The sequence below is a fragment of the Lepidochelys olivacea genome, assembly GCF_965140295.1.
Source record: "Lepidochelys olivacea isolate rLepOli2 genome assembly, chromosome: 1".
Taxonomy (NCBI): Eukaryota; Metazoa; Chordata; order Testudines; family Cheloniidae; genus Lepidochelys; species Lepidochelys olivacea.
In genome coordinates this window covers 330,844,149-330,856,496 of record NC_140411.1, presented here as the reverse complement: position 1 = coordinate 330,856,496, position 12,348 = coordinate 330,844,149, and the positions used below count along the sequence as shown (strand labels likewise).

At 39.4% G+C, this 12,348-nt stretch overlaps 1 protein-coding gene across 7 annotated transcripts in view; it reads left to right on the top strand.

Annotated features, from left to right (window-relative positions):
- The window catches only part of MAGI2 (membrane associated guanylate kinase, WW and PDZ domain containing 2), a 1,196,373-nt gene that overhangs the window by 1,066,755 nt on the left and 117,270 nt on the right, over nt 1-12,348 (top strand). For all 7 annotated transcript variants that reach the window (XM_084630708.1, XM_084630707.1, XM_084630706.1 and 4 more), the window contains one exon: nt 4,367-4,556. In XM_084630708.1, the coding sequence (XP_084486834.1) occupies nt 4,367-4,556 (190 nt within the window). The remainder of the gene's footprint in view (nt 1-4,366; nt 4,557-12,348) is intronic.

Below are 12,348 nucleotides of genomic sequence, written 5' to 3'. Positions count from 1 at the left end.
CATGGCTACTATAGGAGTGCAGAGAGAATAGCTCACCAACCATACTTTGAGCTGAAAAGCAATCCCTTACTCAACCTGTTTCCACAATCCCACCACAAGGGGGAAGAGGGGTTGGGCTTGGGGGGGGGGCTTTTTTATACCCTGCTTTTAGATCAATTTTATTTCTATTCATTTTCTCATTTTGAAAGGTAGTTCTTTGTTTCTCTGGTTCTTTCAAAGAGATTATAAAAATAAGAACGCAATTAGGTTTAATATTTCTTTAGCTAGCTAGTTAGATAGCTAGCTACATAGATTCCTATCTTTCTGTTTCATAATGATAAGTTGTTTGATTTCACTAGTTTCTTTCCTCAGTGAGGGCAGAACTGAATTTAGTGCTCCATTGATCAGGATTCAGATCATTATTTTGCCTGATCACGAAGCACTTGTCTTAACTGAGGTACCTGTCTGTCATCTTTTCTACACTGGCTTTGTCTCTTTCGTCATTTTTCCTACAATTTTCAGGCTTTGTCTTTTCTAATCTTTGAAGTTGGACATTCTTGACAAAAGGCAGGTACATTTCTCTGTGATTCAGAAGGCTGAAATGCTGTGCACAGCCCTTCCTTGACCTGAATGACTGGGCATGGTAGTCATTTCAAACAGCTTCCTTTCAGCTTAATGAAGTTTTTTATCAGTTTCCTACATTGAGCCTCATATGGGCCTCTTCACAAAGCACTTAGGTGCATTATCTTTAGTGTTGGTGGTAAATTTTCCATTGAAACTGTTTTATTACAGAAAACAGTGGGTTTTGACTACACATATTTTTTAGTGAAAAGAGTCTGCTTTCCACAGAAATTTTTGATTTTTTTTGTCAAAAAAAGAATGCTCAAAACCCAAAACATTTTCAGTTGTCAAATGAAAACTGAAATATTTCAATTTAGATATAACACTGTTGTGCCTCATGGAATTTGTAGTTTTTGTTGCTTAGTTTCCCCATTGTACTCATGGGCTCGGCTCTCCAGTTGGATTACATCTACCATGATACACCATTGCCAGACATTCCCATAATGCACCACCTCCGTTCACTAAAATAATACACCATGGTGCCTCATGAGAGATGAAGCCCAGCCCAGCTTATAGAAGAGAATGGAAGCATGAGGCATCCGAACGACAACTCTCATGAGACACAGCAGTAGCATTTCCAATCAAACAATTTCAGTTTTGGGAGAAAAAAATTCAAAATCTTTTTGTTGTTGTTGTTGTCGTTTTCATCAACATTTTTCTCAGGGGAAAAATGCTCTTTTCTGACCAGCACAAATTATCTCTGATATTTTGTCTGGCTAGCTTCTAGATAGGAGCCAGCTGCCTTCATATTTGTTGAACCCACCTTTGCAGAAGGAGAGATTGACTCCTTTCTAGATGGAACAGAAGAGAGACATAGCACTGAGTATCCAAGATAGGAATACATGAAATGTCTTGAATTGCTGCTTGAAATAATATGCCTTGCTGAAACATAGTATTATGGAATATAGAGAGTTCGTAACAGTATGTTGACTCATGACTTTCAGTACAAATTTAACTATGTAGCCACTACATATAAGGATCAGGTCCTCAAAAGGTATAAAACATTGTAGCTCCATCTGGCCCAAGATTTGTGTCCTGTCTATTTTGAAGACCACCTTTCTGTGAAAATACTAGCTCAGGAGTTTGAGATCAGCTGACACACTTCAGCTAATGATCACTACATGTATTTATTTGGAGAGTGCTCTTTACTCTGAAACTTTACTCCACACACTCTTGCTAGGAAAGAGTCTGACTTTGTTGATCTTCAGGATATATTGCAAAGCGTACCTGCTAAACCAGGGTGTAGGTTGAAAGAAAGGATGGAGTCGGTGTTCATAGGTTAGACTCATTGTATAACTCTAGTAATCTTCCTTTGATGCCATTTGCAGTAAGGGATTGCTGACACAGCTTCAGTCCCTAGCAGGGTACATGGAGTGGCACTACTTTGATGGTTCCTTTTCAGGATTTGTCTTCATTAGACATTTTTTTTACTTTTATTAATTGATTGCCAATTAACTTAAGTCAGCTCACATGTTTGTACATGCTAGCCTGGGCACTTAACGAGTGCTCGCTCCATGCTTGTGGTGTATCTAGACTAGCACATACAAATGTGTTACCTAACAACTTCATCGGGCATCGCAGAATTAAATTTTTGGTTTTTTATAATTTCAATGGATAATATCAATCTTTATTTTTTTAGCATTTTTAAATATTGTTGATTTACATTTTCACAGTTGCAGGAAATTATGGGGGGTATCAGACAATAGTTATTTATTGACAATAGATGTTGAGTATCAAAAAGTTAAAGCTTTATAATTGTTAAAACACAAATTGTCAAAATCACATGTCAAAATATACAAAGTAAATAGCTTTAAACCAAACTCAAAATTTTCCAGCAGCATTTTTCTTACATATGTACAGAATACACTATGATTCTGTCAGATGGGAAATGAGAAACCTACAGAAGATCTTTACATTCATTTGGAAAATAAAATGAGCAATTGGATCAAACAAGTAATGTTGTTAGTTAAAACTTCCTTCAGGACATTACAAGCAACTCTGGAAAGATTTCTCAGAAGGAACTTTCTCTAATCAAACCATTAACACTGTTTTTACTCACTAGAATACCTGACAGTCATCTGCCATTCCAAAGGGGATTAAGGACCTTCATTTGTTGTGATTTAATTCTGAAGTGCTTTTAAGAAACTAAAGTCACATGATAAAATAGTTTACATAGTGTAAATATATTTTATATAAAATATGTTCCTGTACATAGTGTAGCTGGCCTATCTTTACATTTCAGTTATCACTGATGGAAATATTTTTTCATCAGTTTGTGTGTGTGATGAAATCGACATTTGCCAATAAAAATCTAATCCTTCCAAGCCTAAACTTAATTAGTAATCAGTTGTTTCAAATAAAAACTCTAGTGCTGACATATCCTTAGAGATACCAGAAGGTAAAATCCAAGGGCCATCTCCTGCAGGATACCATTGCAGCATATATTATCCCCACTCTTGTTCGTTGTGTATTTGAGGCCTTGCCACTAGGAAGTGTCAGTGAGGAGCCCTGGACTTCAGTGCCTTCAACATATGACACATTGCTGTGTATCTCCATCTTGTCTAAACTGTCTGGAGGTATTGAATAACCTACCCAGTGTGGTACTTGGATGAGAACTAACTCTCTCTCACTCTATCTAAATAAGACTGGATATGTTTTAGGTGGAAGGAAGAAACCAGAAGAAACGACAAGGATTATATCAAACCCCTGGATTGAGGGAGAATCCTCACTTTTCATTATTCATCTTTGAAATTTGAAGGTGTTATTAAAGCTTTCACTGCAACTGGATGTTCAAGTAATAGATGTGCCCAGACTACTCTTTTTCATTGGTCTTTGTCTAAAAAGATGCAACCCTTTTTGTCAGTGCAGCTCTCCTTACAGTAATCCAAGCCTTTCTCGTGTCTACTGTCATGCACTCTACATAAGTTGCACATTGGGATCAATCAGATAATTAGGTTCATGGAGAATGTATCTACTTGTCTGTTAAGAAGTGTTTCATGCTTAAGGCATTGCTTAAGATGTTGGCTTTAACCTATAAATCTTGGTGGGCCTAATTCAAAAATTCTTAGTCACACTGAGTCGCACTTAGCTACGTGAGTTGCCTCACTGAAGCAAATGGGTCTCTGAGTAAGTGTCACTCAACCTGAGTAGTGTTGCAGAATGGGGTCCCAAACAGTGAGGGATTCAGCTGCCTGAGAGATCACCATTCTCTTTGTGTGACAAAGAGGCAGCTGTCATTGGGTTAAGGGCCTCTGGTTTAAAATAGAGGGATTTGGTAGTAAGGAGCCTCTGGTGTGGAATCCTCCAATTTTGAAATTACTGCATCCCCATTTTGGTTGGACAGACTCAATTAGCCTTCAGGGAATACTGGAAAGCTCATCCGTTTCCCTGGGATTTCCTAGCAGGGTGGAAATGAGGCACAATCAGACAAGGAAGGCTTTGTACATATGTGATGGGTACATTAAATAGTTAGGAAAGACGTGGGGTTTTTTTAAGTTGTAGCTGTTTCTTCATTTGTTGTGTATTTTGATATATCTATACACACCAAAACCTTGGAATAAGAACTTTTAATTTAATGGAAGTAACTTTAAAATAATATTTAGAGCTTCTTTCATCCCCAAAGATACCCAGAAGATTTTCTAACTTTACAAAATATATGTATATCTATCACACTTGTAACTGAAGCCACTTTCTCTCGAGTGTTCGAAGTAATTATGGTTTGTGAAAAGATGTTTAATCTTTTATTTTCTGTATATATTTATTACAGATGATGGAGCGATGGGAGAATCAAGGCAGCCCTCAGACCAGTTTATCTGCTCCAGCTATACCACAGAGTATTCCCTTTCCACCCACCCTTCACAGGAGTTCGTTTCCTGATTCAACAGAGGCCTTTGATCCAAGAAAACCCGACCCATATGAGCTATATGAGAAGTCAAGAGCTATTTATGAAAGTAGGCGTAAGTGAAAGCCCTGTTCACCCTGCTGAGCATTTAATAATTTTAAGCATTTTCCTATGAATGTGTCAAGGCTGACATATTTTACATAATTATATCTATTGTATTTTAAACCAACCCACATATGAAACCAATTATTGCATAGTATTAAAAATTATTCAAACTCTACCTTGATACATTTGTCCTAAAATTGTCTAAATTTTACACATTTATGCTTTGGCTTTCACACAAGTTTGTTTTCTTGCTATTACCCCTCCCCTGTTCTGAATCGTAAGTCCTCAAAGAAGAACAGTATACATCAAAGTATCTTCTTTGTCGTTATTTGACAAGGTGATGCAAATTTACCATTAAATTGTTCTGCTTATTCTTACCCTTAGATTGAAGTTTAAGAAGAAAACTTTTGATTGGTTGGTTTTACATATAGTAACTTTCTGCTAGTTATTATACTATACTTGCTGCTAAAAATCCACTAACCAGTAATACCTGAAGACTTATGGAAAACAAAACTGTCTCCAAGATTCTCATCCTTATTTTCTTTTTTCATGTTCTTAAGGAATATATTGCATGTATTCCACATCAAGCAAAAGATGTTTTTATCCCATCTATATTTGCTCCCATAGCCTTTTAGATAAAAATTGTATACTGTATGTAAAAAAGAGCTCTTAAATTAAGAACAAAATTTAAATATTATATGCTATTCGTCAAGTTTTTTGTTCTTATAGTCATATCTTATGCTTGTATATAGCACCTTTCACTTTGAAGGCTCTCAAACTAATGTATAAATTATGTGCAAAATATTGCACTAAGTTACACTGGCATAGATCCAGGTTAACTCCCTTGCCATCAGTTTGGCCCTGTGTATTGGAGATGGTCCTAAGCAACAAAGTTCAGATTCAGATTCAAACTTTACAAAGTTTGGGAGTGCCTGATTTAGTTTAGTTTCAGAACCACCTCTACTATATATCACTAAAATAAGGGAATTGTTTCAATCACTATTGACATAAAGCCACTTTGAAGTGAAATGTGATAACTCAGTAAATACTCATGAAATCTGTGTTCAGAACATTACATATAAATAGCTGAAAGAGCAGAAAGAGAAAGAGAGAATTTAAATTATGTCATTATCTAATGATTGTGTCAAAGTACTCTGAAGTAGCCCTGTCTCCGTCTAAAATCAGTGATCTGGAAATAAGATGTGCATTTCTCAATCGCGCATCATAATTACACACAAGGATAATCTGCACTAAATTCCTTACCCTTCCTCCCCAAATTCAATGACCGACTCTCTCCGTTCTTTGGCACTGTGTTACTTTGTCACCATTCTTCCATCATCCAGGCCCATGACCTGGAAGTTATCTTTGACAAGTCTCTCTTCATTGATGTACACACCCAGGCTGTGCTCAAATCTTGCTAACTCTTGCATAATAACTTCTCTAAGGGCCAACTTCATCTTTCTGTCCACAGAGCTGAAACTCTTGTATAGACCCTTGATTACTGAAACCATCTCCTCTCTGGCCTTTCTTATGCCCACATCACACCCCTACACTCCATTGAAAATGCTGCTGCCAAAATCATTTCCCTCACCAATCATTCTGTATGTTTTATCCAGATGCCTTCTCTGGCTACCCCTCTTCCAATGTATCAGGTTCAACCCTTCAAGGCATTTCACATCTCTGCCCTTCCCTATACTCTGTTCTTGTCTCATACCACACCACCCACCATCCCCTCCACTCAGCCAAGGATGTTAGCTTTGACTGCTCCCTACCCTGCTCCTCCCAGTACCATCATTGCACTTTCTTCCACATAGCTCCATATGCTCAGTACAAGTTTCTGAAGTGATCCATAAAGCCACTACTCTCTCTTCCACCAAATTCTTCCTCTGTGTAATCTGTTTCTTCTGTGCCACATCCAAAAAACTGGCCAATTAGTAATGGATAGGTTACGGATAGTTGGGTATAGTTGAGTTGAGTATTTATTACACAAAATGACAAACAGTGGGCCTGATAAACATGTAATGGAGTGGTGAGTTGCTTCAGTGTATAGAAAATTATACATAGTTTGATTGTGTCTTTCTCCTCTCCACTCTTTGAGTGAGATTTTTCACCCAGCTATGGCCCTTTTTGTGATTCTACAGCCGGTGAAGAATTTCTCAAGTACAGGCCTTGCACAGGACCATCTTTGGATATCCTGTGCACTTTCTCATGCAAGCCCTGGCATATAGGCCTGTAGCACTTTGTGCATTCTTAGTAACCCATCAGTAACCTGGGAGTTTGAAGCCACTTTTGTCCCCACTTCCCCAGCATTGCAAGAGAAGCAGCACAGAATCTCACCCTTTGTATTTTGCTTGTCTTTGTAGGCCAGTTTCAAAAATGGGTGCCTAAGGTTGGGCTCCCAAGTTCATATATAGGCACCTAAATAACTGGCCTGGATTTCAGAAGTGCCGAATATCCAGCATATATGGATTTGAGAATTTAATTTAATTTTAGGCATCCGTTTTTGAAACTTTTGTCTTTAGATTATAAACTCTTTAGGGCAGGAACTGTGTGTTCCTGTGCATATGTAGACAGAGCCTACCATCTTGTAGCTGTTACTTCAATACTGATAATAAATATTAATTAATAATCCAATCTCTTTCACTGTTCTGAAAAGTTATTCTTGATTGAACCTCCTGGCAGGAGTACTTGTTGAAATTGCACTTGAGCTTCTACCTACACTCGTGAGAAATACATACTGTATTTGAAAACTGTTTGACAATGTGGGTCAGTTTGATTGCAGTGTGGACTAAGACAGGGAGATTTGAGAAAAGAGTTAGTGGAGCCATATTTGAACAAAGTTTGCAAACCGTTTTTAAACATAACTCTCTCTCAGGGCTTTAGTGGGAAAAAAAAGAAAAGAAAAAGAATGTCAGTGCCGATATGTTATTCTCCAAAGTGCTGTCTTCATAGGAAGACTCTAAAGAGATGTGAAAGTAAAAAGGGAGTGCCCATCATTACCAAGTATTTTTGGTAACTCAGCATTGCTGCTCAAAATATATTTGACTTGATGTTCCATTTTAAGGAGAGAGCAGCCCTTTGCAAATAATTGCTCCCCATATGTGTAGTTACTATAATAAATGAAGTATTTTAGCAGAGCCCTGCACTTTCAATTCAGCAGAGCCTGAGCAGCCTCTTGGGGTGAAGCCATCATGACAAAAGGCGAAAAGTGCAGACTATAAACTGATTACTTGGCAACACTGAAAAAAATACAGTGAAAATTAGGAAATACATAAATGGACAGTATGAGATCTGCTTTCATCTTAGGTTCCAATATGAAGAGCTCCATATTTTTGGAGCTAAATAATAGTGGAGGCAAATATCAGGATCAATTCATATTCAGCCCTGAACATGACTCAAATATGAATACAATACAAAGTCAAGTATAAACATCGGGGTAGGGCATTTGTCCCCAAATAGGTGATTTAAAACCAAGAAGGAGCTTTTCTCATCCATCATAAAAAAATCTTCTGACCCACATACATTCATGGGTGACAGTCCTTAGACTAGATTTCTAGTTCTCATTGCTCACTACTCCTTCTGCTCTGCGAGTGATTCTAATCTACTGTGTTTAGTAGCATAAGTCATGCCAGTGTTGTTCTTATCTGGGAAAGGGATAACAATCCTGGGTAGACTTTCTTGAACATATTTGTTTAAATGTTTGGTTTCACTTGAATTCTGCCCTAATGGCAATTGGAAATTATAGATAATTGTAGACAGAGACATAGAAGTCATGAACCAAAATTGAACCCAAGATGAGGCAAGCAGAGCAAGGCTATGATAATTGTACTTCCCAGTTTGCTGGGAGCATCCTGGTGTTTCATGCATCCCAGGAACAAGATTCCACGGTATGCATCCGATGAAGTGAGCTGTAGCTCACGAAAGCTCATGCTCAAATAAATTGGTTAGTCTCTAAGGTGCCACAAGTACTCCTTTTCTTTTTGCGAATACAGACTAACACGGCTGTTACTCTGAAACCTGTCATTGAAACCAGTGTTTTCCCACGTTTTAATTGATTCTTCTTGGCTTATGTCATCCTTCACATTTTTTTATTTCAGCTTGAGAGCTGAAAGCATGTGCATATTCCCCAGTCCTAATAATGGAAAATTTCTTCCTCCCACAGTCTTACCCCCACAACTTTAAATCATTCTTCTGAGCCCAGCAGTGTCTCCATTCTTCCTGCCATTTTAGTTCTATGGATGTCATGGACTCAGCTCTTTAGCACCTTGAATCCGTCAAGCAGATTATTCTTCCCCCCTTATTAATGTATTATGTAATAGATTCATAGATTCCAAGGCCAGGCAGGACCACTGTGGTAATCTAGGCTGACCTCCTGTATAACACAGGCCCATAGAACTTCTAGAATAATTCCTAGAGCAGATCTTTTAGAAAAACATCCAATTAATAATCCATAGAAACCCAACTCCAGGCCCTGCTGAAATATGTGCCTAGGATCTCATAGGTACTAGGCAGCACAGCTTAAATTCTCACAGTGTACTTCATGGAGCCCTGAGGCTCAGGGCTTCAGCCCTGCAGGAGGCACTAGGGCTAGGGGCTTCTGCCCCAGGGGAAGCGCCAGGACTCCCACGTGTTTGAAAATATTTACCAGATCTCTGATCCGGACATCTCTGGCTGAATTTAAACCCTGCTAGACAGGTACATTTAGCCAACTAAGCCATGCTCACTTTTAATTTAAAGGTATAGAACCAACTCAGGCCCCTGCAAAGGGTTATCTGGGATTTGAATCCAGGACCTCTCATACCCAAACGTGACTCATACCCGTAGATCAACAAACTGGCAATGTGAGAAACAAAGTGCAGGGAACCTGTTAACCAGTCAAAGGATTGTCAGCTAAAGTGGAGTTTGCAGGGGTGGGGAAAGGGTTTCAAAATAACACACACCAAGCCTCATAGCAGATGGTTGTGTCAGTTTGATACTCTTCATCATGCTTACACTTAAAGTTTAAAAGAAAATTTTAATTACATTTATAGAAAAAGCACTCATCCCAAAATAGGCTTATTTCCTCAATCTCATGGCATGACATGAGAGAAAAAAGTTTTATTTTTCCCCAAAAAATCCAACTAATCCTGCTGTGGAATCATTTGGGAAGAAAGAGATCATATTCAATATTTTTTTCATTCACAATTAATCTGTATTTATTAGGTCAGCTCAGCTTAATATAATACTAGTACTACTTTGTATTTATGTAGCCCCTTTCATCTGAAGATCTCAAAGCACTTTATAGACACTCTCCTATGGTGACAAGATATTTGGGACCATTTCTTACTCTGATCGCTGAGGAGGGAGCGTATCCACTGGTTAGGGCAAAGTCTCATGAATCAGGCCTCCTTGGTTCCATTTCTGGCTCTGCCACCAGACTACTTAACTCATGCACCTCACTTAACTTCTCTATAGAGTATAACAGTACTTTACTTACCCCTTTCTTACCTAGCAGAATATTTTTCTAGCCTAGGCATATGACATACCTACCTGAATTTATATGGATTTTACCACATTGATGGGATATGTGAAACAGGGAATTCATTTTATTTTGTATTTGTATCTGAATTTTAAACTAGAAACATTATTCAGCACATGTCCAGACTACAACTGTGCATGCGCTGTGTGCGCATTTTATATAACAGCAAGTTTAGCAACAGAGATTAGGCAATGATAAACATGGCAAATGATCCACTACTGCAAACAATGGTGGGCTTCATTTGATGTAATTCTGTTTAAAATAGCATGTTCATTGCTGTAGCCACCAAAAGCATCAAAATCTCTTGGAAACAGCTCCACACAGCCAAAGAAAAGTCAAGAGGAGGAGATTTAGAAAGAGGTCACAATATCCACAGAAAAACAGAAGCCTTTAATATCGTCCAAAATGTCTGACAATGTGAGGGGAAGAGGAAGAAGGGGCATACTTCCTAGTATACTGCTGTAACAATTGCCTGTGTGGAGCTTGCACCCACAGATGAAATTATTACTTTGTTGCAGTAGTGTCCAGGAGATTTGCTCACATTAAACAGGAGCCCTACAGATTGTTTTTTAACATGAGTACAATTTTAACCTGTAAGGTTTAGTTGCTTTGAAGACGTTCTCTCTCTCCCTACTTCAGTGTAAAGAACCTTATCATACCATGTACATCCCATTGATAATAATGGACGTTAAATATATGGCTCAGGCGCAACCAGATGGTGGAAGGAAATTATAACTGTCTGCCATGCAGCCGTTATTATTGCTTCCGCCAGAGTGCCAACATTTTTCCCTTGTCAGGAGTTAAATGCCAGCCAATCTCCTGAATGTAATATGTCTAATTATTTTCTCACTAGAACAAAAAGATATGAAAATTAGGAGAAAATATAAAATTTGAAATAACAAAGATCAGTGAATGTTGTGGCCAGCTTAGACATGTTCTACAGTATTCACTTTTCTTTAGCACCTTCATATTTCACTGTTTCCGCACTCAATCCCAGGCTGAAATGTTATGGAACTTCTCCCTATCCTCCCTCAATTACTTTTGTTGAATACTGATTGTTGTAAATATACAGTTTATGAGGTACAGTTTGCCCAGCATCCCCTGCAGTAACACATCAATCAAACTCTGATGTGAAAAGTTGTCAGGACTCTATATGGCATAATGTTCCTTATGGTATAAACGATTTACAGCAGAAATTCCATTGTACTTTAACGAAACGGTTATAGTGAAATGTTTCTTTCCAGTGGTTAGGATACATAAATGAGTCCTGTCATTAGTGTGGTGCCAAGGCTGCTGAGGTGACACAGAAATGCCAGTAGAAAGAATGTGATCAACTAGCGATAAGCTCTTATTAGAAGTGAAATGTGGACAGCTACAGTTCTGGCTTTTACTGGCAGGCCAAAAATGCCTGCTTTCTAAATCTCTCATGTGGCTTTTTCTTCTGATCAAGGTAGCAGTAATGTACTTGTCAGTTATTAAAAATCCATCATCTATAAGTGTGTGCTTGTAATGGAGTGCACTGACTTCTCATGAGCGCCCCCTTGGCCAAGTGCACACACCTGCATGCTCTCTCTCAGATTGTCCCTGCTCTGGGATAAAGCAGTGACGCAGGGCTCCCGCCCTGGAGACAATTACTTCACCTTCTTGGGGCTTCCTGGCTACAGCCCTGGGCCACTATAGTTCAGTTCCCCCTCTGGGGTGCCTCAGTGTCAAGGCTACTTACCCCCAGTGGCTAATGGGGGGGTGTAGGGGACCCACTACTCTGGGTCCCAGCCCAGGGACCCTATAGATCGCAGCCATTGGCTGTGTCCCTTTAACTGTGTCACATGGCTTCTCTAATTCCCTGGGCCACTTCCCCACAGCCCCGCACCATTTTCACTCTTATCTCAGGGCCTTGCCCTAATGGAGTCCCAGCAACCAGCTCAGGGCTCCTTCTCGCTCCCCCCAGGCTTCTGGCAATGCTGCCCTGTTCTGGGTTCTGTAGCTCTGTCAGCCAGCCGCACACCAGCCACACTCCTAGAGCTCCAGCAAGAAACTGAACTGCCTCTAGCCCTGCAGCTCTTCTTATACTAAGCTGCTGGGCCTTGATTGGCTGTGTCCTACTCAGTCACCCTAGACAAGCTCTCTATTACCCTTTTTTGGGATGGGGTGTAGTAGGGCCATGCTACTTCCAGCAGGTGGCCTCAGAGGGTCTGGTATACCCCATCACCGAGAAGTCTGCTGCTTGCCAGGGGCTAAGATTCGTGATGTGACGGAGAGACTGCCGAGACTCATCAAGCCCTCG